General features: G+C 49.2%; 1 protein-coding gene across 3 annotated transcripts; it reads right to left on the reverse strand.

The window, feature by feature from the left end:
• Positions 1 to 2,656: 2,656 nt before the first annotated feature.
• ADNP (activity dependent neuroprotector homeobox) lies at positions 2,657 to 24,751 on the reverse strand. Of its 3 annotated transcripts, none has more exons than XM_058035976.1 (6): positions 24,666 to 24,751; positions 14,901 to 15,054; positions 12,170 to 12,476; positions 9,182 to 9,294; positions 8,266 to 8,358; positions 2,657 to 6,737 (listed from the first exon to the last, which is right to left on the reverse strand). In XM_058035976.1, exons 3-6 carry the CDS (start codon positions 12,459 to 12,461, stop codon positions 3,612 to 3,614), a joined length of 3,624 nt encoding a protein of 1,207 aa, XP_057891959.1. In that variant the 5' UTR covers positions 12,462 to 12,476; positions 14,901 to 15,054; positions 24,666 to 24,751; the 3' UTR covers positions 2,657 to 3,611. The 3 variants fall into 3 exon arrangements, with proteins under 3 accessions (XP_057891959.1, XP_057891960.1, XP_057891961.1); XM_058035977.1 differs by having other exon boundaries at positions 14,901 to 15,057; positions 24,666 to 24,743; XM_058035978.1 differs by lacking the exon at positions 24,666 to 24,751 and adding an exon at positions 19,771 to 19,927 and having other exon boundaries at positions 14,901 to 15,057.
• Between the last annotated feature and the right edge of the window lie 334 nt (positions 24,752 to 25,085).

The raw sequence follows: 25,085 nt of genomic DNA on the forward strand, positions 1-25,085 counted from the left end.
GGGCCTTTGCAGGTTCCATTTTGCAGTTAGGTATGATTCAGCCAGGACCACCAGCAGCACAGCCCATCCCTGCACCTGTAGCATTTTAAAGGTTTTTACTTCAGAAGAGCCCCAGGAACATTAAACACCCCTAGTTCTTTGAATAGGGAAGAGAGGAGGGGATGTTTCTTTTAGATTATTGGCTTTGCATCAAGTACAATGTGGAGAAATGGAAAAAATGCTTGTTTTAAAAATGCATGTGGAAAAGCTCAAGATGGAGAACCCACTGCAAAGTCTGTAAAGGGAAAAAAAGCACCAAGCTTATGGTGAAAGTAAAGCTGCATGGCTGTAACCATGGAGACCAAAGCTCTTCTGATGCAGAAATAAATGAACACAACCTTTTCATATTTATTAGTGGGACTGATGATGAAAGATAAAGTCAAATTAAAATATAAAGCAATAGAGACAAGAGCGAGTGACTGCCTCTGCCCCTGCAATGCAGGTTCTTGTAATGGATCATCACAAACGAGCTGGGGTTACAGAGAGACAAATCACTTATAAAAGGAACAAAATACTCCCAGTTCTACCAACCTGCTTATGCAAATATCAGCTTCTTTATTAACAAAACTGGAGAGACAAAGCACATGACATATTCCTGAAATCTTTTGGTTCTGACTAAAATGGAAATTGTTTTCCTACCACAGGTGTGTGAAATATGTTCTACACAATGGGAAACTTTCCTATAACTGTACTAGGGAGTATTTGAAACCTGCTTATTTCTTAGTGGCAAGAATAAGAGAATTTTCCTATAAAATTTTCCTATTTTCCTGGGTGAATATTCAGGTTTGCCATGAAAGTACGTGTCAAAGGTCCAAGTCCTGACTGGTGAGTTGCCGTTGGGGAGCTGTCACTGCGGGACAGAGGGACAGCAGCAGCAGATGGCACTGGAGCTGATTTCAGCGAGGGTCAGAGCTGGAGCAATGAACCCGCACTGCACAGCTGACAGCAGACATGGTTCGATTGAGCAGCAGTCCCAGAGGAGGGGAAGGATGCAGCCACGGCCCTGCAGGAGGGTGCTGAGGGGAAGGGCGCCTTTGGGGCGTGATTCAGGGACAGAGCAGGAGCTCACAGAGCTGCCTGCGTGCCCCTGCCTGCCGGGACATCCCTGCTCGGCGGCCGTGCCTCGGGAACAGGGCCGGCAAGGAGGGAGGAGCAGCAGGAAAAGGCAGCAAAGAGCCCGGGCTGGAGCACGGCAGCTCAGGGCGGGAGCAGGGCTCCAGCACCTCGGCTCTGCCTGAGCCTGCAGCCGCAGCACCAACCCCGGGGGCTCCCCAAGGCAGTGCAGGGCCGGGGGCAGCTGGAGCTGCTCCTGCGAGCCCGGGATGGGCTGGGAAAGGCTGGGATCTGCCCCAGGAGGGGCTGGGAAAGGCTGGGATCTGCCCCGGGACTGCAGAGGGGCTCTCTGTGAAAGGCTGGGGATCTGCCCCAGGAGGAGCTGGGAAAGGCTGGGATCTGCCCTGGGACTGCAGAGGGGCTGGGAAAGGCTGGGATCTGCCCCGGGAGGGGCTGGGAAACACGGGGAACTTCCAGCCCATCCAGCTCATGGTACCACATCCTACATTACACACATCGGGTTAAGGTCCTTCCAGTTTTACTGAACTATTTTCTTCCCCTTTCTGACTTCCTCAAAAGTGTGGTTAGCCTCAAATCTGGAGAGGAATCAGTGAACAGCCTCAAAGCCAGATTTGAAGAGTAACTGGTTTGAAATACTAGAAAGTTTATGCCAAGACTTTAAATAACCACCCTCCATCCTTCTTGATATCCTGGTAAGAGAATGGTTGTGTACAAGACCTTTAATTTAATCACTGTATAAAATAGTACTTCCTGGAATTTTCTGGCAAATGAAACACTATTAAAGAGTTCATATTTCAGTCTTACATTTCACTGACTACACCCAGGACTTCAGAACACTGCAATCTGATTTTTAACTATAAAGTTTGCTAACACTAACATTGCCTTAGCAGGTACTGAGACAAGTGTGATGCACATTGATAAAAGGATAAAAAGTTGTTTGAGTCATTGCTAAACAGATAAAGGCTGCTGCACTTCCCCACTGCACAGAGTTCTTATCTCATCACAGCAGCATCTCAGTGAATCCCCTCAGGTCCCTGCCCAGAGCCCACACTGCAGGCCTGGCCTGGCCAAACCAGGCACAGCTTTTAACAAACTCCAGTTCAGTTTTTCTGGTGTCCAGTTTACTTTACCTTCCAGGCTTGTGCTCCCCTTGTGAAGGGTCAGTATTCCAAAGCACTGCCCTCCTGCCCCCAGGCCCAGAGCTCTGCACACTCAGGGGAGGATTTTCCAGGTGAAATCAGATCTCCGTTCATTGAGGAATCCACAGATCTCCTTTCCCCAGGATGCAGAACAAGCAAACCAGTACAATGCTATTTATAACTGTGTTCTACAGCACTGAACAGGAACAACACATTTCAGCCCAAGTTACTCTGCACATTCTCAGTAACCTTGAAGGAGATAAGTACTCAGTAAGTACTAAACAGAGAGGCCCCAGCAGGGCTGGGGAGCACTTGGAAAAACAGAGGCAAAAAAGGAGGAATGAATATAGTGAGGTTGGATTTACCAACCAGGAATGGAGCACTTGCATGTAATAAAGCAAATATTTACATTAAGCACAATACAGCAATTTATTTAGATGCTTAAATGAAGAATACAAAGGGAAATAAAGATCACAAAATTATACATACTACAACAGTGTGTCATATATTAGATGGTATAAATGAATACAACACCTTGTTGGTGTTAACTAAAGATAAAACTAAATATCCAAATCCAGCACTTTGTCTCAGTGTGCTGCTTCAACACAATACACTTTTATACAGATCTAAAAGGTGTCAAAATTAGTAGCTGCAAACTTGTTTCTTGCATGTGATTTTTCTTTTTTAGCTTAAAAGATTTCAGAAAATGGCTCTGAAATATGTTTGTCATCAGTTGTCATGTCAAGGATATTCAGAACAAGAAAATTCTATAATACAACAGAGCCCAGATATATTTTTATGTTGCTGGCCTCTGGTTGGAGATTGTACAAGGTTATGTGCAAAAACTAAGTCTGTCAAAATTCATACTAGAGCAGTCTCAAGCTTTGCTAGGGAAACTAGATACAGCATTTATTACACAGCAGGGCAACACTAAAAAAGAGAAACAGATCTATGATGGGTACACAAGAACAGTTCCATAAGCTTCACTTGAATAGGTCTAAAAGACTGTACAAATATACATTTCAACTATTCAGAATGATACATGAAAACTCCATTTGCCCAGAGTCTGCTATACAGGGCACCGGGTCGCTGGCACGGCGCTACCGGAGAGGGGCCCTTGGAAAGACACAACTCAACATGGACGAGGTGAAGGGAGGGCTGGAAATGCAGATAAAATAATCCTCTGCTTTTCTCTGTGTGCATTCTGGAGCCACCAGCGTATCCATTTTCACATGAAGTTACTGTGCTCGTGCCAGCAGGAGCCCCCAGCCCCTGGGCCAGCAGATCTGTACACGAGCCCGGGCAGCAGGAGCAGCTGGCAGGGCAGCGGCGCCCGGGCAGTGCCAGGCCCAGGGCTGCTCACGCCTGCTGGCTGCTGAGCTCCACCCCGGGCAGGCTGCCGTGCATGGGCTCGGCCCCCACGGCCCCGAAGGCCTCGCCGTCCTCGCTGTCCATTGTGCTGCTCTGCCACTCCATCTGCTCGCTGGCCAGGCTCTCCTCCAGCTCGGAGGCGTTTTTCCATTGCGACTGGTCCTTGGACCAAAACCCTTCTACTTTTCCATAGGAACGATTCTTCCACTTTGACTGTTCTTCATCGCTTTCAGATCCACCCCCCTTGGCCTCCACAGCGGGTTTACTGCCCCCGGCATCTTCGCTTTGGGAAGATTCATCTGTCCACACTTCTGGTTTTACCTCCAATGCGTTATCTTCAAAATCCGAAACCTGCTGGGAGCCAGGCCCGCTTTCAGACTGGGAAGCTCCATCCTTCCACTCCACTGCATCTTCCTGCTCATCCTGATCACCTTCACTATCTGAAACGTCACCCACCAGTTTTGTGGGCTCTTCAGCAGCAATTATCTCTTCGTATTTAGAGCATTCCTCTTGTTTTTGCTCAGCCTTCTCTGGAGACTGTAGTGTGTTTTCCTCCAGGATTTCCTTGGCTAAGCTGTCCTGGGGGTCCTGCACTGTGCTGTCTGTCGAGGGTTTCCCACCCATGTCAGAGACACGCTGGCCAAAGGGACTGCGGCTCTCGCTGTATTCCTCCTCTAGGTTTTCGTAGCTGTCTGAGGAACTGTCATTGTCTTTTTCTAAGTTGATTTTTTTATCAACAGTCTTACTGACATTGACCCTGGAACTCTTCTCGTCGTGGTTTTCAAACAGCCATTCAGCATCAAAATCCATCTCGTGTTTGACTTTGTTCAGCTCTTTCATGTTGAAGCCCAGCAGCACCCCAGGTTTGTACTTTTCACAATCCCTGACACATTTCTTCCTTTTGTTGCTGAAGTGAGACGCGATGTCAGATTTCCAGAGCCACAAACTGGCCGCCAGCTTCTCGATCTCTCTCCGAGTGGGGTAGGGCTGCTTATTGAAATATTTTGTAAGAAACGTTTTCCTGGCTTCGTACGAATCATCTTCGTGACCCTTGGGGTCCAGTGCTAGAACTACAGGTTCTTCAGGCTTCTCCTCAAAGGCAGAGGGGGAGTCATCGTCGTCCATCTTCCTCTTCTTCATCAGGGGGAACTCCATGTGCTCGTAGGCGCGTTTCAGCGGCGCGGCCGCGGGGGACTGGCCCAGCCGGGACGAGGTCCCTTTGTCCTGCCCGTTCTGGGTCTTGCCCACGCCCCTGCAGTGCACCAGGTGCAGCGTTATGGTGGAGGCCGTCATGTTGCTCGTGTACACGCCCAGGCAGTGGATGCACTTGTAGGTCAGCTTCTTCTCCACGGGGTGAACCGTCTGAATCACCTGGTGCCTCTCCCGGAGGTGATGTGCCAGTGCGTCGGAGATGGGGCCTTTTAGGATCGAAAAGCACAGAGGACACAGAGTTTTCCCTACATCTTTTTTGTAGGGCACTGCTGCTTGCGGAGAACTTTTGACGGGTACGTCAGATTTCTCCTGGATTTTGGGCTGCGGTTTTGGGGGGACCGGGGGGGTGTTCTGAGCGTGGTAAGCTACGGATTCGGCAGGAGCATCCCGCAGGTTGTAGGTGGTGACAAGGAGGTGTATGTTCGTGTGGCTGCCCTGCTGCAATGTCAAATCAAAGGTGAGGGTGGAGTCAGTTTTAGGTCCCATCTCCTCGTCCACGTGCACCATGCGCATGTGGGCAGCCATCTTCTCCACGTCGTTGAAGGTGGAGCGGCAGTAGGGGCAGGAGAGCCCGTGGATCAGCATGTGATTGAGCAGCGTGTCCGTGGGCAGGTAGCGGTTACAGTAGAGACATTTGCTCGTGAAGTTGTGGATCTTCATGATGTAGTTGGCCACCGCAGGCACCTTCTCGGCCTTGTGCTCCTTCTCAAAGTGGACGCTGTACACGTTTTCGGGGAACAGCTCATTGCAGATTGTACAGATTTTCCACTTCTGCGTGGATGAGGTGTTGACAGCGGAAGGACCTGTAGCAGCCACGGGGGATTTGGAGCCAGACTGCCCCAGAGCTCTGGATGCCTGGGACTGCGACAGCGACGCCTGTTTGAGCTGTGCCGACGACAGTGAGGAGGAGTTGGCAGACTGCAGCGAGTACCTGGCTGAGGCCTGGGACCTCTGCTCCCCTCCCAGCGTGTAAGGCCTTCCATTGCCACTCGCTGAAAACTGTTTCATGCTTTGTGATTGTTGGGAAAGAGAAACAGCTGCATTGCCACTGAGGCTGAGCCTCCCCCCCGGCTGACCAACATAACTGGGGGGAACTGATTTAACCCCGTAATTGTTCTGCTGTAGGTGAACGTTTGACATCATATTGACTCCTGCAGAGTTTAACGTGGGCTTTGGTATAGTGAGTCTGTTCATCATCTGCTGTGACGAGAGCGAGCGGACGCTGCCAGCAGACAGGGCACCCATCCTCTGAGGGAGTCCCATAGGCTTTTTATCCTGGGGTTTGGGAGCTATTAGCATCAAAGGTTTGGATCTGGGAACCACCACGTTGGTGTGACCTATCATTGCCGTGACCTGGTACCCGATCCGTTCGTGGTCTTCGATCACGTGCTGGACTAAAGCTTCGTAGGATTTCGGCATGAAAAGGCATCGTTTGCAGTGGATACCCCCCTCCTCTCGGGCACTGGAGCTCAACGGAACCGCACCGTTGAGGGACTTTTCGCCTCCCTTGGCTACGTAAGGAGCAGCAACGTGCTGAAAATGTTCCCTGTAAATGTGCTTTCGAACGATTTCGTAGAGCGGGTCACGGTAAGTGCACTTCTTACAGTAATAAACAGCTTGTTCCACACTGTCAGCCTGCTTGGGTTTAAGGCTCTCGTGTTTGTTTTTATCTTTGAAAGTGCTGATGCCTCCACTCGGTGTACTGGCATTGGGAGCATGGAATATTTTAATGTGCGTTTCCAAAGTCTTTTTGTCCGCGTTGAAGGTACAGTAGGGGCAGTTGAGCAGGATCCTGTTCTCAAAGTCTTCGCTGTGAACATTCCGGAAGTGGCTTTTGTAGGCTGAAAAGAACTTCGAGGAGAAGGGACATGCACTGCAGCAAAAGGGCTTTGTCCGATAGTCCTTGAACAGAGAACAGAGCACAGACTAAATATTCAACTGCACTTCTCAGCAAAATAACACCCATGGTATTCTCTACACAACCTTTCTGAACACACTCACGAGTCCCCTGCAACTGCCTCAAACCTTCAATTCACTTCTCTCCCACTTCTGGACTGCATCAGCCCCTAAAAAGCTGCTCACATGAACACACACATGATGTGTTGAGTGCCAAGGGGTCCCTCAGGGGTTTAGCCATGACCTCGGCAGGTGAGGCTGAGTCAGAAGTGTCTTTCCCTACTGCTCACAAAAAGCCTCCTCCCTGTAGCTGAGCTACAAGAAAAGGTTTCTGTGAGCTCCTCTCTGGGGGAAAGCCAAGCAGGACTGTTTGAGGAAATGAGACTGTAACCAGATGAGATACTGCCCACCTGAATCTGCCAAACTTGAGAGATGTAATATGGATCTATAACTTCAGCTATTTCAGTGTCTTTATCCATTACACACTTCAATAGCACAGGTTCCTCCTGAGTGTCAGAACAAGTCCTGTGCACCGAGCTACACACACGTCACAGGTGAGGGAGCTGGAGAGCTGCACTGCAGAAGGAAGCCGGAATATCTGCTCTGGCCACCTGCTGAAGCCTCACACACCTGGTGGAAACTGGCTCCAACAAAAAAAAACAACCAAGAGCTGTCTCCTCTTATATTACAATTTTTATTCTGGGTTACCTAGAAAAAGGGACATCAGTGTATTTTATGCAAGACAGTACTAAATGGTAATTTTCAGAGTCACACTAGGAATCCATGAGAGGATGGGTCCCAGTTTCCTCTACTTGAGCTCTGAGGTGCTCACACAGGGATTCCTTTTTAGAGAGGTTTCTGACCTCTCACTGCTGGGATGACTCTGTCCTGCAGCCCCAGCAGAGGATGCTGCAGCCCACATCACTTGCTTGAATCAACAGCATCATCTCCTCCCTCCAGTGCTGGCTCAACTCAAAATTCCTTTATTACTGGCTCAGAAACATCACAACAGCAGGACTTGCAGTGCCACTGAGCTGCTGAGCAGAACTAGAAATGCCCAAAGCAGATGTGGGACACAGCCTGTGGGACCCAGAGCTGCACTGACAGTGACCCTGCACTAAGCAGCACCATCCAGGGAAACAGCTTTGGAAGGGATGGAAACCAGGAATAAAACATCTAAGGAAAGGTGAAAGACCCATTGCCAATTGTATAAAGTTGTTGATCCTTTGGCCAGAGGGCTGGTGAAATTGTGCTAGGCTTGGGAACAGGTGGGAATGGGCTCCGAAGGTGCAGCTGTTTGACTTGAGCAAGGACCCACCAGCTCTGCAGCACTGGCCACCCAGGATCCTGAGACACACACCAGGAACAACTTCACAAAAGTAAGAAAAAAAGCACATAGCTTTTTGCTGCCCCTTGAGCTGCCAACACCTGAAAATCAGTGAGGAAAACTGCAGGAAAAGCTCTTGGCATGTCTGGGAAATGCCCTTCAGCATGACCTACTCCAGCCTCAGTGTCAAGTGAAACTCTTACCAACCTGGTTTTTTGTAAGCGATGGGTCCCACAGTCCCACATCCTCCCATGTAGTGTTTTTCAAATAAAAGTCATTAGGTTCAAACTGCTTAAAATCCTGGAGAAGGGAAGATGGGAAGAGAGGACAGAGAGTCAGAAGCAAGGCCCAAGGGCTCCCTTAAGCAATCCCTGAGCACCCCTGCACCCTCCCAGGTGCTGCTGGCCAAGGCAGAGAACATCACTCAGGGCAGGGGGGAGTTTGGAGAGCACCTCCTGGGAGGGGAAGAGCTCTGAATATTCTCCATATCACAAAACACCTGCAAAACATCTTCACCACTCATCCTCCTGACCAGCCTACACTGTAATTACAAACTCATCTCATTCCAAAAGCAATCCTGGAGAAAAGCATTCCCAAACTGATGTGTGGCTTTGGGGTTTTTTGGCTGCTTTTTCTGAGGGTGGTGGTGTGGTATTTATTTTGTTTGATTGGTTTTGTTTGGCTTTTAATTAATTTCACACAGGAAGCTTTTAAAGTTGGACATGGGTGATGTCCAAGACTCCTAATTCTTATTTTAAAAATTATCTTATGAAGCATTTCTTTGGCATTTCGCCGTTGGCATGAAGGCAGCCTGACCCAGGCACAGAGGTGATTCTGTAACTTCAGGACCTGCTGCAGCACAAACACTTCCTGAAAACCTCAGACCCATTTCTGCCCCAATATCCCACACCCATCCTGCTTCTTCCAGCATTCCTGGGTTTCAGTAGCCACTAATGTTTCTAGAAGTGTTTACAGGCACATTATATCTCAAGTTTCTAATTAACTCCTACTTTGTGTGGAACTTAAAACGAGTCTAAACAAAAATCACGGCATACACAAATATCTCCCTGTCCCCCTGACTCTGCAGCATTTTAGCTCTAACCCTTGGAGGTGCCATACTTACTTCTATATGTTCTTTACAATACTCCAAACCAATGTCACTAAGTATTTTTTTCACAGTTTTCCGGGCCTTTCTTAAACTGCCAAGGTTGTTGACAGGAAGTTGGAACATAGTTTCTATTGGAAAAGAAGAGCAAGAGAAAGGTTTAAGTCAAATGTGTTTTGTTTGATAATACTGCACTTTTAATTATCAGTAATTAACTGCCTTATTCCCCCACAGAACTGGTCCTAGAGCTGTGCCATTCCCTAACACACTTACATTCTCTGGCCTGTTCCTTGCTGAGGCTGCCCATGAGGCTGCACAGGGCAATGCTGAAAGGGCAGCACACTGATGGAACAGCTACTGCAGGAGCAATGGGCTGCCTCTGGAAATAACTTTAATTTCTTCAGTGTCTGTCTTTACCAGCCCTACACTGAAGTACTTCAGAACTCAATTCTCTCCTGTGCAATGTATCCCAACGGATCTGAAAACTGGCAAGCTGAGCTTCAAGGTTTGTGTCAGTCTTGCAAGAGATTTCAGTGTCTCTTCAGTGATAAAGATGCTTCTTCTATTCTGCTGTAGGTAGGGTAAGAAATTAATGCTGTTTCCTCCCTCCACTGTAGTCAGAGCTTTAACTGGCTGAAGCTGTTAGAGTGAAGCCCTGTGCTTGCAAAGAAAAGCATTTCTTGTCTCATGACACAGCCAGAGTCAGTGTAGAGCTTGTCTGCAGGCACTGATCACTTGTACACCTGAGTCAGGCACAAGTCTCACAGTACTACTTGGTACCTAACAGCTAATTTCAAAATTCCACTGAGCTTCTTCAGCAAAGGCATCAAATGCTTTCTCTTAATCCTGTATCTGATACAGCTGAACAGGCCACAGGTACCACGATGTACAGAAACTCAAAGAAACCAAATTATTTCCAACTGCCTGAAAACAACATCTCTGGTCTATCTGCAGCATCTTCTTGCCACTGCCCTTTGCCTGCCTCAGTCAAATTTTACAGACATGAAATTCCCTGGAACTACCTATCACCACCCACCATAGCAGAGGACACAGCTGGATCTTCACACCTGAAACCTGAACTTTCAAACTCCAGCTTTTTACATCAACCTTACTTTGCAAGTTCTGCCGGGCAGCTGAATCCAACTCACCTCATTGTAACAAAACCCCTCATCCTTAGGCATACACAGTTAATTTTATTTAGGAAATGTCTGACTATTTAATCTTAGTGAGTGGAGAGTCAGATACAGTCTGATATTATTACAGGCTGTGACTACAACAAAAGCTTTTAGCATCTCCATCCATTTCTATTTACAGCAAGTAACTGCAGCTGTAATGTAAACATCACTCTGCTGGCACCTCCTTGGATGGGGACATAAAAGCAGTTGGGATTAAGCAGCCTCTCAAATCATCATCTAGGCATTAATGCTGCCCTGGAAATGAGGCATCCTTTATCTGGCCAAAAGCTGATGTTTAAGGGAAGACACCTGGAGCATCTCTGACCACATCAACCTACACTGAAGTGCTGGGTGGAATGAATAAATGACTGCTTAAAACCAACCCCAGCAACACCCTGACTTGAAATCTCCAGGTAGGATCCTCAGGTGCCTCAGAAGGCATATCCCAAAGCTCTCTCTCATGTCCAGTGTGTGTGTACACAAACTGGCTGCACCAGCCACAAGGGAATGGCAAAGGAAGCACAGGGACTGTGAGCAGTATCTGGAACCTTCCTTTGCTCTGTCTGTGCAGTTTCCAGCATAAAGGTCCTGTCCACAACCAGGTACTGACTCCTAGAACGATTCAGTAGCCAAATGCAAGCAGAAAAGACAAGTTATGAAAGAGCAGAAGATAACTAACTTAGAAGCACCACACTCTAAGTTCTCACTTCACATTTGCAACAGTGAATGTTTTCTTGACTGCATTCCTGTGCCAGTGCACAGAGCCCTCCCTCTGATCTCAGCCCCAGCACTGCACTTGGTTGATGTCTCAGCTTTGGTACAGAACAACCAAGAACAATGGCTTTCTACTGTCACAGGCTGCAGAGTAAAACAATGCTTTGCAGCCAGAAATAAGCCTTTTATCTCGTTCAGGCACCCACCCCTGTACGAGGTGGCCAGGGCTCTTCAGGAGGCCACTCCAGCTACCCCTCCTGCACCTAAGGTAATTTCTTCATAGGATCACTGTGGGATGGCCTGGGTGGGAAGGGACATTAAAGTCCATCCAGCTCCCCCCTGCCATGGGCAGGGACACCTTCCACTATCCCAGGTTGCTCCAAGCCCCATCCAACCCGGCTCTGGACACTTCCAGGCACGGGGCAGCCACAGCTTCCCTGGGGTACCTCTGGCAGGGGCTCATAGGGAAGAATTTCTTCTTAATGTCTTCTAATTTCTTCATTTTATCTCTTGAGCTGAATGTTTCTTAAAAGCATTCCATGAAATTTACACTTCCATTCAATTTTCACTAAATAAGTGACCTCGGGATAAAACTGCAGATGTGATTTCAACCCTCTTGTACATGATTAAAAAGAATGAAATATAGCATCAGTTTTAATTTCTCTTATGAGCACACGAGGTTCACCCTTCCCTTCCTAATGTTCTCATTTATTCCTACTATGAAAACATGAACTTTTTGGTGATCTGTCTGACAACCAGAATTACCAACCACCCTGTTGAACAAAGCATTAGGTGTGAACAAGTGTGCAACACAGACATTTGTATTAGCAAGGTACAACCTCAGCCTGTTCTGTCCCATCGTGACTCAACTCAATCTTGTCTTTCTAAAATAATCAGCAGTGTAAGAGCTCTAGTTCATTAAAGCAGATTTTTAACCAATTTTGAACTAAACAATACTATTTGCTGTTATTTCTGTGCATGCTTATAAAACACAACTGCTCTTACTCTGTTTTCCCCTCTCCCCCTCATCATGCTCTGCTGCTTCACAAGGTCCAGCCTTTCCGAGCTCCTTCCCCCTCTCCTTTCTTGGCTGGTTCTTAGCCTCCTTGGTCCTTACCTCGCTCATTTTCCCATTTCTCCTCTTCCCTGTGCCAATTCATAGCGTCCACATTCTTTCGTCGTTCTCTCTCATCCTGTCTCCACCGCTTCTTGATATCTTTGTCCTTAACTTGCTCATTTTCTCTCCTCTTCTCATCATCCCTGTGCCATTTTATTGTTTCTGCATTTTTCTGCGGCTCCACGCTTCTTTTGAGATAGTCTTGTCGCCTCCTCCTCTTTTTTAACATATCTCTTTCCCTGGCACGAGCCTGCTTTTCTTTCTGGGAAAGAAAAGCTTTACGGGGCATCATGAGCTGCTGCTGTACCTGCAATAACATCGTATCCATGGAATGACGCACTCTGAACATGCACCCAGTCAGGCACAACAGCTCACCTGGAGCTCCACACTTCACACCCAGGCAATGCCCTGCTCCTCCTCTTCCCTCCTGAGCCGGGGCTCGCTCCGAGCCGGGCCAGGCCAGGCCCCGGGTGAGCCCAGGCCGGGCCAGCCCCAGGAGCCACCGCAGCAGCCCCTCAGTGACCCCAGGAGCCCCGGCTGGGCAGTGGCAGTGGCATTTCTGTCCCCTCCCTGCAGCTCCTCCTCCCCCAGAGCCTCTGGCAGCCCCTCGGCTTTGCTGCTCTCGCTGAGGAACAGGCTGTGGGTGGACAGAGGTGTGAACTTGGGGACCTTCAAACCAGTCCCCTCTCTTCCTGGAGGGATGCATTTAATCCAATTTAAAGGTGCTAATTTTTCTTTCCAGACCTCCATCTCCACCCAGTTTGGGTGAGAATGGCTCTCTTGTCTGGGAGGAGGGAAGGGGGATTAAGAGACAAGCCACAATCTGAAAAATTGTGTAAACTTTGTTTCCTGGGGAAACCTGGCCAAAACATTTAACTGCAGTTAATGAAATAAGTCCTGACTCATCTACCCAGACTTCCTCCAAGTGTGTTATGTCTTGCTATTCACAGGAACAAAGGGAAAAAAATGAGACTATTTACTTGGAGTTTCTGCTGACAGCATTCCTGAGGGGTGGGGCTTCTTGGGGCTGGTGTTTTGAGGCTTGGGGCATTTTGTTTCTAGAGAGGTGTCAATGGAGACTACATTTACCAAACTGTATTTACTTTTGGTCATTTCTCTGTAGTCACCCAACACATTCACATTTTCATATGTAAAAGTGTTAGTACCTGCAATTTTGAAATCATAGAAGAATTTATATCATTATTAATAACCTTTAAATATTTTTCTGTACACACTGAGCAATGTTTCAGAAAAGGAAAACTGCAGTTGTAGGCCAGGTTTGAGTTCTTTGGTTGGGTTTTTGTTAAGTTTTGAAGAAAGATTTGCAGAGGTCTAATCAGAATGAAAACTGCAGAAATGACAAAATTACTAGATTACAATACTTAAGCAAAGCCTAAAACAAAATGAAACAAATGTACTTTTAAAATTTAGCTACCTTATGGAAAGCACTTGTTCCCAGCATGCAATACTCCATCTTTTTCCTACAGAAAAAGCAATGTTTCAAACCCTTATTCTACAAGCTGTTCCTTTCCCCTACAATACATCCCACCCCACACACTTTAACCCTCTACTCTGGTCTATTGCCTTTGTTAGGTCTGTATCATGATCCCATGGCTTTCATTCCAATAATTCAACCCCAAATTTATGAATATCCATAATAATGCTAAAAGGGAAGGGCTGCAGCAGAGTCAAACACCATAATAAAAAAATTTCATGCAGTGTGGTAACACACTAGTACATGAAATTCAGATTATGCTAAAAATGACTTCATTAAAAGGGTGGGTAGCTCTCTACCAGACAGCCTGGGTTTGGGTATTAAATATTTCTCAGTAACAGTTGGCATTAAAATCAAAAAGCAACGGGAGCCCAGGATCACACCCTCAGTGCCACCCAGCCACTGCAAATCTGTACCACAGTTTCAGTTCTCTGTGGGCTGGGTGCCAGGACATTACTGCTGTTTACTAGAGCAAACTTAACTCATTATCTTTGTAAATGTACATTATCATTACAATTTTATCAGTAACCTGGTTCAATTTCAATAACAATAACATGAAACACATCATGCAAATGATTTTCCCTCCCCCACCCCAGGCAAGTAGCAACATTTCAATCTGTTATTGTTGTATTTTCTTTCATTTGTTTCTGCTGCTGGGAGCTTTTCCCCCTTTGGTTTTATCTTTTCACAGGATTCTCCCCTCCCCTCCGTTTATACAGCCCACTTTGACTGATCAGTTTATAGACAAATGATAGAAAATGCCTTAATAAAAAGCATTTCAGCTGAATTTCCAAAATTAAACATTTCACTTGAGATTCAAATAAGTAATGTCATATTCCAAGGAATAACTTAAAGGGACATCCAATTTAAATTGCAGATCTTTGAACTTTCCTATCCCAAGTCAGAGTGTTTCCCCCAGTTTGTTTAGCATTCCAGAATCATCTCTCTTGCAGACTAAACTAGCTTTCGCTTTCACCTCTGATGGTTTTAAACCGGCAGAAGAGTGAGAATTTTAAACCAGGAAACCAATTAATCTGCAGTGAAGCTGCCAGAGTGATTGATCCCAAAGCCCCCAACCTCTCGATTTTTCTAGAATCCAAGTTGGTGTTCCTTTAAGTTCAAAATGTCCAAACCTCAGAAGCAAACAGTCAAAACTATCCTTTTTTAGCCCATACTTTGGCAAATGAAAACCTTTACTCCTCCCCATCTCTGCAGTACTTCTGATGAAGCATTTACCTCCAAAATGAATGGTGCTTGGGCGTCTCAGACTCATTGGACAAGCTTCAAGCACAAGCCTCTAAAGCCAATTCTCCTTGCAGAACGCCCCCTCGGGGCTCTGTTACACCCCCTGCGGGAGCCCAAGGCCCGGGCACAGAGGAAGGCTCATATCCTGCTGGACAAAACAGAGAGCAGAGACAAGAGATAAGGGGTGTGATAAGGGCAGTGTCACACTGACAGGTACAAACCGCAGCCGCGCCTGTGCTGGGGCTGCAGGGCAGCTGTGCTGCAGCAGGTCTGAGCACGTCTGTGCTCCAGCTTTGTGCCGATTGTGCTGGGGGACTCTGCAGGGCTCAGGTTTCACCTCAGGTACCCAGGGCACAAACCCAGCAGGGCAGAGGCTGGCAACGCTCCTCCTCACACTCCATCCCCCTCTGCAGTGCTGTGCCTCAGCCCCATGCGCACCTGAGGCATCAGCAGCACAGCACAGCTGCGCCTGGCCCCTCAGGGACACTGCGCCATCCTCGGGCACTGCCACCATCTCCATCCCACGCTGCCACCATCCTCGGACACTCCCTGGGAGGTTCCCTACAAACGGGTCCCACCTTACATGACAATGGGACATCCAACAGGTGACATGGCCTCCAGCCACAGCCCCAGGACACACATTCCTCTGATAAGCACCCAGATTAAAACTGGCAGAGGATGGGCAGTTTGGGAAATGACATGTAAATGATCACACTTTGTGGGAAGACTGATCCCTCTTCAAATGACATCAGCCACGGACAGAAAGTCAGTCTTGCACATAGTGGAAACACAACAGGTACTGTTAGAGCCATAAAATCTGAAACTACCAAATCTAAAGTTTATAAAAGCAAAACTTGTTGAGTCATTAATAATTACTCTGCCAGGGAGTAAGGCAATATAAATTGTCAGATTTTAATCTCTTGATTACTCAGACAGAACAGCCTCAAGTACAGAGTGCTTTTCTTTGGCAAGTACACTTCCAAGACAAGACACTACAACATTTTAAGAAATTAAAAAAGACAACATTTTTAAAATACTTCACATGGCAGCAAACCTGAATACTGGAATATTGCACGTGCTTTATTTAACAAGAGCATCACCCATACCCTCAGCCACACAAAGATGGGTTATTTTGTTTCACAGTGGATCATTTTCTGACCAGAAGGCAGACTTTGTGTCCCTGTGTGTCCAGCAAGTCCAAATGAGCTCTCTCCCAGGGAGTCCTCCCTGCAGCAAACACACTTCTGGGTGAGGACCCATCAGCCTGGAGAGCAGATCAGGGGCAATTACTGCATCAGGCTGATGATACTGAGCTCAGGGAAGTACTTCATCCCATGCTGGGTCTCCCAGACACTGAGGATCATTTCCCTGTGCTGTGCTGCTGACAAGGATCCCCGAGCATCTGGCATGCTTCTTATGTTATGTCATCCAAACGTCTTTGATTTTAGCCACTATTTTGCCAGTATTTCAAGCTGAAGAAGTTACTGGTTTCTACCTAACAGCCCAAGACAGAATCTTACATCAGAGCTGGCAGCAGCTCCATCTTCCAGGGCAAGATGAAATAACACTTGGTTTCTTGATACTGTGTGTTTTATTTCCCTACTCCAGATGCTTTTGAAACAAGGTAACTTTTAACAATTTGCCCAGCAAACTGCCTTTCATAGCCTGCTCTAAAAGCTAGCCATGAAGCAGATTTGCAGAGAAAGCTGGTAGTGCAACACGGAGTGAAATCTCTTAAAAGACAGTGAAAATATGCAAGAAAATGAACCTGTGGTTCCCACAGCAACAGAGAAGCTGCCTCTCCGTGTATGCAGGTTAAATGATGCTCTGTGGTGTGATGGTGTGGAATATTCTATATTCACATGAGGACAGTGATGACCTGTCCCTGAGACCTGACAATTCCACGACAGCTGAGCAAGGACCAGTGATAGATGGGAAGCACAAGGGTTATCTCAGGGAAGAGTGAGCAACTGGAATAGAAGAATCAGAAAAAGGAATAGGAGTATCAGAGAGAAGAGAGAATTTGGAAGAACAGAAACTACTGAGAGCCCTCCTGAAAGTGAGAGTTGCAATCAACTCTCTCTGCTCCCTGTACAGAGAGAGTGGTTGAAGAGTCTCTTCCAACACACCTCTCGCTGGCACTGAGCATTTCCACTTTCTTCCCCAGGACTCTTCCCTTCCCTCCTTGAAGCATTTCTGGCCTGGTGTAGTGAGGGCAATGAGATTTGTTCAGCAGCACATCAGACATGCCAGACAAGGAGGGCTCCTTTGCAATGCATTCGCTGGAATCCCGAGGAGGCTGTTTGGTAACAGCAGTGACACTTCCAGCTGAGAGCCCTCCTCAGCCCAGGGGCCGCCTGCAGCAGGGAGCTCTGCCCAGAGCAGGGAGGGCTCCGGGGCTCACAGCTCAGCTCCAGCAGGGATTTGGGGTGCAGAGCCAGCACCCCCTGCTCTGAGTGAGCCCCAGCCCTCCTGCTCGGGTGTGTACCCAAAACAGGGCTGGGCACACGAAACAGGAATCAACACAAACCCTAAGTGACACCCTCTGGAATGCCCAGCTCTAAAGCTGAGGATATCACCCTGATGGAAACCCCCAGCTGCAAGCTGCTACCTGGACAAAGCACTGTAAGACCTGACACACTCCAGCTCTCCCTCACAGGCACACAGGCAGTTTGTTAACAGCCCCTCTGTCAAAAAGCCAAGGATTTAAAAATACTAAAAACCACTTCAGAGACTAGATCAGCAACTTCCAAAACCAGTTTCAAGTTGTGTGTCAAAACATAAGGACCATTTCACACCACTTCTCAGGGCATCCTACACAAACATGGCCTCAGGAGAGAAGTCCATCTAAAATGTGGTACTAAAGAAAACCCCACCTTATCCTGAGGAGGAAATTCTGAGACTAAAAACGTTTAACATCCTGTTTCAGTGGTTACAGGCAATTTTCAGCAAAGGTTTATGAAACTCTGGTTTATACCTTTTTGTTTGGGCTTGCTGCCTAGCCTCAGCTTGACTCTTGCATTAAGAACTCCCAACTTCCCATCCAAGGAAGAGCTATGGAAGGCAGTTGTAGTGAAAGGAATCAGTAAGGCTGGCATGCCTCAGTCTCCATTCATTCTTTATTTAAAGGCTATAAAACCTCCTTTTGCAGTTCTGCAGACAGGGATCTCCTAAGTCATTCACACACTTCTCATTCTTGCTCAATTTCTGGAATTTTCCACTGGAGCCCGAAGCTCCATCTGGTGGGTGTGGACACTCACTGCAAAACTGAGCAGGAATTAACTGTTTCCTCATCAACTTCGCTTCAGCAGGAGGAGTCCTGGGCACTATGGCATCTCTGTGCCCCCATCTGAAATACAAAATGGTCATATTTTGATTGCTCTGGGAACCACAACTCCTTATTTCTGTTCTGATGAACAATCTGCTTCCCCAGGCTCTGCTGGGAACAACTGGTGCATTTTCTGATTTTGATAATGTAGGCTGAGGTATGTTAAAGAATGCTGGTAGCTGTTGTTGAATGTTTTCTCAGGGATCTTTTCAACACACGTGATAAAGGCCACATCAACTCTGGCAACCTCTGTTGCATTCTGAAAAGCACTTTGAAATCATGTTCATTCTCTAGGGCACAAGAAATCCTGAATTAGAGACACAGCTCCAGAATTATGCTTGCACACCTCCTGCCATCTTAGAGTATCTTCTGTGACTGTTCAAGACCTTCACAGATAAATGTTTATATGCACACAACATGGGCAGCTAAATCAATATTCAATACACATTCTCTGTGTGAGAGTCGGGCTTGTTCAGGGCTCTTTCTAAAAGATTTTGGTGTGAAATGCAATAAAGCCTGCACATCTTGCAGAAATTTGAAATCCAGCCTGGAGATCATTGAAGCACAAAGGATATTATTTGCTTACACCATGATATCCACACCTCAGTGATCAGGAAAAACGGCTGCATGAGTATGCTCTACAATTCCAAAATAATCCTCATCGAGATTGTAGCTAAGCATGAGCAATCCCAGAATAAAAATAATTTTGGAAACAGAAGCATGATTAATGAATGAGCAGTTACCATTTAAATTAAATCAAGAATCACCTTTAAATTTTCAATCCAAAGCTCACAAAAACATTTGTGTAATTAAACAAAGCAGCACAGTAGTTGCTGTAAAACGTGCAAGAACAAAGCAAATAATCAATATACACGTAATTTATGATTGGATTACACTGACTGGGAAACTGCAGCCAGATCAGACTGCAAGTGAAAATGGTCCCCTGCCCTCTGTGTCATGTTCCCTGACATCAGCACTGTGTCAACAGCCAGAGCAGAGCCCTGATACAGCCAGAGGAGTGGTTTGGGGCAGAGCAGCTCCTTCCCTCACCCAAACAGCGGTGCTGGGCTCCAGCCAAGCCCCGGGGCAGCAGGAAGCAGCTCCAGCCCTGCCCTGGCAGCTCCCACACACACAGACACAGACACACACAGACACAGATACACACACACAATCACAGACACACACACAGACACACACAGGCACTCAGGCATGCACACCCAGAGCACAGAGCAGCCCTGCTGTGCCCTCAGCAGCCACGGGCACACAAAAGAGCACAGCAATACTTTGCCCAGCCCATCCAAAGCCCCGCCAATGCACGCTGTCTCAGACAGCAGATCCAGCAGATACTGGAGGGATCTAGCCAACTGGCTGCATCTGAGTTTTCCAAGGGTAAAAATAGGCACTGAAGGAGGCTGGTGCTGCTTGTTTTCCCTTGCCTTACACTTCACACACGCGAGGCACCAACGCTGCCATTACAACAGGAAAGGCTGTAAACAAGAGCTCCAGCTCAGTCTTACACTGCACATTTCTTACCTCTCCCCTCCTGCCTAAGCACAGCTCCCAAGGCTCCAGTCCCTGCCTACATTCCAGCATTGGGCCACCTCAGCTACTGCTGTCCTCCATCTGCCTCAGGAACCTTCGACAGGCAAAGGGCTTCATAGCAACAGCAGCAGCAATGGGAAACAAAACAAAAAAGAAGATCACGAACTTGAATTTGACTATTTAGGTGAAAAAGCATTTTAAGACCGCTATCGTGCCCACTTAGACTTCCAGAGCCATTTTGTCCCCTGACTGCTGCTGCTATGAAGCTGCATCACCAACAGCTTCCTTGGCCCAGCTGCAGCACGAGCACAAGCTGTGAGATCCAGAGTCCCATCAGGAATCACTGCACACAGAGAGAGAACAGGGTGAAAGACAGCATTGGCTGAGACCTGAGAGAGGAGCTGGGGCAGGGAAGAAACAGCCAAAAGTGAAGGCAGGCTTGAGAGCAGGCCCTGTCCTCCACCTGCAGCACTGGAGGAGTGGGAGTGCTCCCTCAGGGAACAGCTGCTCACACAGTTGCTTTATTTCTGTTTATGGTTGAGTGTTTTAGATACAACTTGAGAAGTAGACATTAAATGAAAGATTTTTGCCAAGTGATCTGCATACATCTGTAGGTGTGATGCGTCCACAAGGTCAACTACACAGGCCTTGGACTCCACAGCCGCTCTCAGTTTTCATCTAAATAATCTCTAATGCCACCTTAAAAAAAGCACCAAAACAAAACCCAGTAAGGATATAAATGGCGGTAACTGAAAGTGAGTCACTGCAGAAAAAATGGTATTTACTCCATTCTTACTCCAAACCATCAACCCTCATTCACATTCAAGAGCACTACAGAAAATCAGAGACACTAAATACAAGCTCCAGTTTGCCTTCTGACACCAGAGCTGCAGTGAAGCTCTAACAATGCAGTTCTTGCCTGGAGGCACGTGGCCCTCAGGTAGATAAATAGGAGTTCCACCCTCTGGAAAGCCTTTACTCAAATCTGGAACACCCATCTGATTTTCAAACCAGACTTCAGTTCCTCCTGAAACTCCAAAGGAACAGGCCAATGTGGCCATCCTGCCTAGGCAGCAAGGGCATTCTTCCCAAATGTGTCAGGTGAGGCAAAGTAAACCTCCCACAAATACTGAAGGTATAGGATTTCTTTTTAGTAAAACTAAATTAACATCAACAAGGGCTCTTTTTTTCCAATGCAGAGACTCAGAGCAGCACCTTTCATGGTCATCTCCATCTCTTACACTATCAAGAAACACCACTAGCAACAGATTTATTTCTATGAGCAGAACTATCTCCCCATTAGAAATTATCCTGTTACAATTATGTTCATAGGAACCATACCCTATATATATATACATATATGTCTGTGTGCAAATCTGGGCACAGAGCAGCTCTTGACTCAATATAACAAAAAAAAATCGTGAGATGCTTGTTTAGATACAGGCCAGCATAGTCAGCTGCTGCCTTTTCAAACAAGAATGGTTTGTGCATCTTAAAGAAAATAATCCCACTACAAGTAGCATTATTAATATACAAACTCAGCTGCACTAATGACTTTTAAAAATTTGTCAATTTTGCCCGTGCAGGTAGAGCAGCTCCAATGGCACCTGTGAAACAACACAGTGAGCAGCTGCAGCCCCAGAGCTGTTCCCTGCCTCTCCTGGCACCTCTCCTACAGACTTTTAACTAGTCCTCCTCAGATCTGATATTGCTTTGTTCATTCCCAATGGAATTTTGTCTCCCTTAAACACCTCAAGTAGCGGAGCAAAGATAACTTCCCCTTTCTGAAAATAAAACCCCACAAAAACCACCCCAACACATTTCCTATGAAGCTGCTAAATGTTACTTGCAGCTACCTCAAACATATTACCCTAGGAGCACCATCTTTGCTTCCACAAAATCACTTGTTTCAATTTCTTTCTTTGCATCAATCAAATCAGCTGCCATCTTAATAACAAGCTATAAAATACACATTTGGACCATATCACTTATGACTACTGATAAGATTCTGATACATTTCCGTATTCCAGAATTCTACTGTAAACTTCAGTGTTTACTTTCAGTATTTATGTTATTACAGCGTGGCAAAGCTGAGCTGGGAATAATCAGCCGTTATTCACCCTGCAGTGTGTGAGCAGCCCCAGAACAGTGTCCTGCCTTTCCCTCCAGCTCACAGTGCTCAGAACAGCACAGGGACTGGGGCAGCACCAACAAGTGAGAGCTCACACTTAACCCACACGCTGTGGCACTAACAGGGACCACTGTGCCAGTGGCAGGGAGCACTTCTGCCCACTGGCAACCTCTGCCCTGCACACAGAAAATCCATCACGTTCCTGCTCTCAGCCTGAGGAGCACACACACCTTCCTGGTGTGCAGCTGATGCTGAACGCTGCAGGGCATGAACTTTCCAAAACAGTCAGGAAGTTCCTCTTCAGTCTTCCTCTCCTGTGAAGATTTCTCATTGCCAACTGTGGCACTGGGTCTGTCTCACCTGCAGGCAAAGGAGTCACCTTTCACCTTCCCCTGCACACCCAGCAGCAGCTACCTCCCTCAGCCTAACAGAGTGCACTGCAGGCTCTTCATGACAACACACCCTGACACAGAAACAGTGGTAACATAAAGAGATGCCTTCTACAAACCTGTCTGAAGGACCAGCGCTTCTAGTCAAAACAAAAAAAAAATTACTTTTAGTAATGGGGCACTAAAATGGTATCAGTTTTCAATGATCTCAGAGATGTCCCCTGGGAGCATCTCATGTCTGCTGGATACCAAAAAGTCACTCTTGAATGCTAGCTAAGAAATAATGCTAAGTTGAGCAAAGGGCATCTAACTACCAAAAATAGTGCAAAACCATCTAGCTTAGTATCAGTTTTGGAGAACAAGTTATTTGTTGTGTATCAAAAAGGACATCTCTAGTTAGACTGAAGGTGGAAATATATGCTGTAAAAATCTTCAGAAAAGGTAACCATTATGTTACAACTCATCAGCATCTGGTGTAATTCTCTTAACAATTCTCCTCTGTTGTCTCCTTTAAGATTTCAGCACATACCATGGTAATGTTCATCTACTGATATCAAATTACTGCTCAACATCTGCAACTGCACATCTGCAAAGGAACCGAGCTTTGGTTTGGTTCGTTATTAAAAGCAGGAAAAAAAAAGCTTTTCTGTTTCTTAAGCAGACTGATCCATCTTTCTCACCTAGAAGGATGACAACTTGTGATTATGAGTTTGCAGAGTCCTGAAGTGAAAGTTTTCCAAGTAGGAGACCCTGCAGGAGGGAGCACTGCTGAGGCACACACGGCTGATCTGCACAGCAGCCAGCTAAGGTCGGTCCATGCTACCCTGACAGGTGGGGTAGCATGGACCTCACACCTCCAAGAAGAAATAGAAAATAGCAGCAAAAATAAATAGAAACACAGCTAGGGAAATAAACCCCTCAACTCAAGGAAAAGGGGGCTTTCTCTACAAGGAACACAAACCTCTCTGACCTACCAAACGGCCTAAATACACCCAACATCCATCAACACCTGGCAGCGCCCAGTTCGGGGGCTCTGCCCTGCGGTCCCAGACAAAGCCCCTCGAGGCTCGCCCCACAGCGGGGACTGCAGCCCCGTGCCCAGAGTGGGGACAGCCAGGCGGGCGGTGACAGGAGCCCGGAGCCCGGGCCGGGCGGTGACAGGGGCCCGGAGCCCGGAGCCCGGGCCGGGCGGTGACAGGGGCCCGGAGCCCGGAGCCCGGAGCCCGGGCCGGGCGGTGACAGGAGCCCAGAGCCCGGCCGGACGGTGACAGGAGCCCAGAGCCCGGCCGGGCGGTGACAGGGGCCCGGAGCCCGGGCCGGGCGGTGACAGGAGCCCAGAGCCCGGCCGGGCGGTGACAGGGGCCCGGAGCCCGGGCCGGACGGTGACAGGGGCCCGGAGCCCGGGCCGGGCGGTGACAGGAGCCCGGAGCCCGGGCCGGACGGTGACAGGGGCCCGGAGCCCGGGCCGGGCGGTGACAGGGGCCCAGAGCCCGGCCGGGCGGTGACAGGGGCCCGGAGCCCGGCCGGGCGGTGACAGGGGCCCGGAGCCCGCGCCGAGCCGCCCGGTGCCCGCTCCGTCCCCCGCCCCGCGCCGCAGCGGTGCCCGGCGCGCAGGGCGCCCCCTGCCGGCTGCCGCCGCGCAGCGCCCCGGCCGGGCTGCGGCGGATTCGGGGGGGCCGGGGGTGTCACGCCCGCGGCCGCTGCCCGGAGGCACCGGGGGTGCGCCGAGCCCCCGGCACCGCGCACACACTGCCGCTTGTCCGGGAACCCCCGCCCGGGCTGCAGCCGCCGCGGGAAGGGGTGCGTGGCACGGGGGTATCTGTCCGGTGCGGCTGCCGGGCTCCGGGTTTGGTGTCTCCCGCCTTTGTCTCAGCACCGGGCGTCGGTAACTGCAGCCCGGGGCAGGGATGGGTGAGGCAACGGCGCCGCATCCCGCGGCTGCGGCTCGGGATGGCAGCGGCGGATCCCGCCTTTTCCCGCGGGCAGGGACCCCTCGGCTGCTCCCATTCATCGCGTCCCCGGGGCCGCTCCAGCACCAACTCCGCCGGCGGGGCCCGGTGCAGCTGCACACCGGGATGCCGGACGCGGCCGGCAGCAAGCGGTCCCGCTCCCTCGGGCTGCCGGGACACGTCCGTGTGGGGAAGGGAGGCGGCCGGGGCCGGCGGCGGGGAGGGAGCAGCGCCGCGGTCCCCGCAGTCGCCGGGGCTCCTCAACATGTGTGCGGGCGGGGAGGGGCCGCTGCCAGCTCCGCACGCCCGGTGCGGCGGGCAGGGCGGCGGGCACGGCGCGGGATGCCCGGGGGAGGGAGGGGGCGGTCGGGCGCTGTCCCCGCCCGGGTCGCACCGCGGACCCGCGCTCGCACCTACCTGACCGGGCTCTCCTCGCAGCGAGGGCGGGCTGGGGCGGGGGGGGCCGCCGGACCCTCCCCGGCGCCGCCCGGTCCCGGGGCGGGCGGGCGGAGCGGAGCCGCCGGCGGCGCGGGGGAGACAAAGGGGGAAATGACGGGGAGGGGGTGCAGTGTGCGGGGCGGGCGGTGCGGAGCGGCCCCGGGGGCGGGGGCGGCGGTCACTGGGCCGGGTGCCCGGGGCGGGGGCGCGGGCGGGGGCAGCGCCCGGGCCCCTCAGACAATACAGCCGGGTCCCGCTGCCCAGAGCCTGCCCGGGCCAAGATGGCGGCCGAGAAAGAGCGGAAGTGACGCCAGACCCTCATTAGCATACGGGACTCATTGTCCGGCGGGAGGGGAGGGGGCCGCGCCCCGGGGGGGCGGGGGAGCCCCGGGGGTCCCC

This window comes from Melospiza georgiana, chromosome 17 (genome assembly GCF_028018845.1).
Source record: "Melospiza georgiana isolate bMelGeo1 chromosome 17, bMelGeo1.pri, whole genome shotgun sequence".
In the NCBI taxonomy this organism is placed as follows: domain Eukaryota; kingdom Metazoa; phylum Chordata; class Aves; order Passeriformes; family Passerellidae; genus Melospiza; species Melospiza georgiana.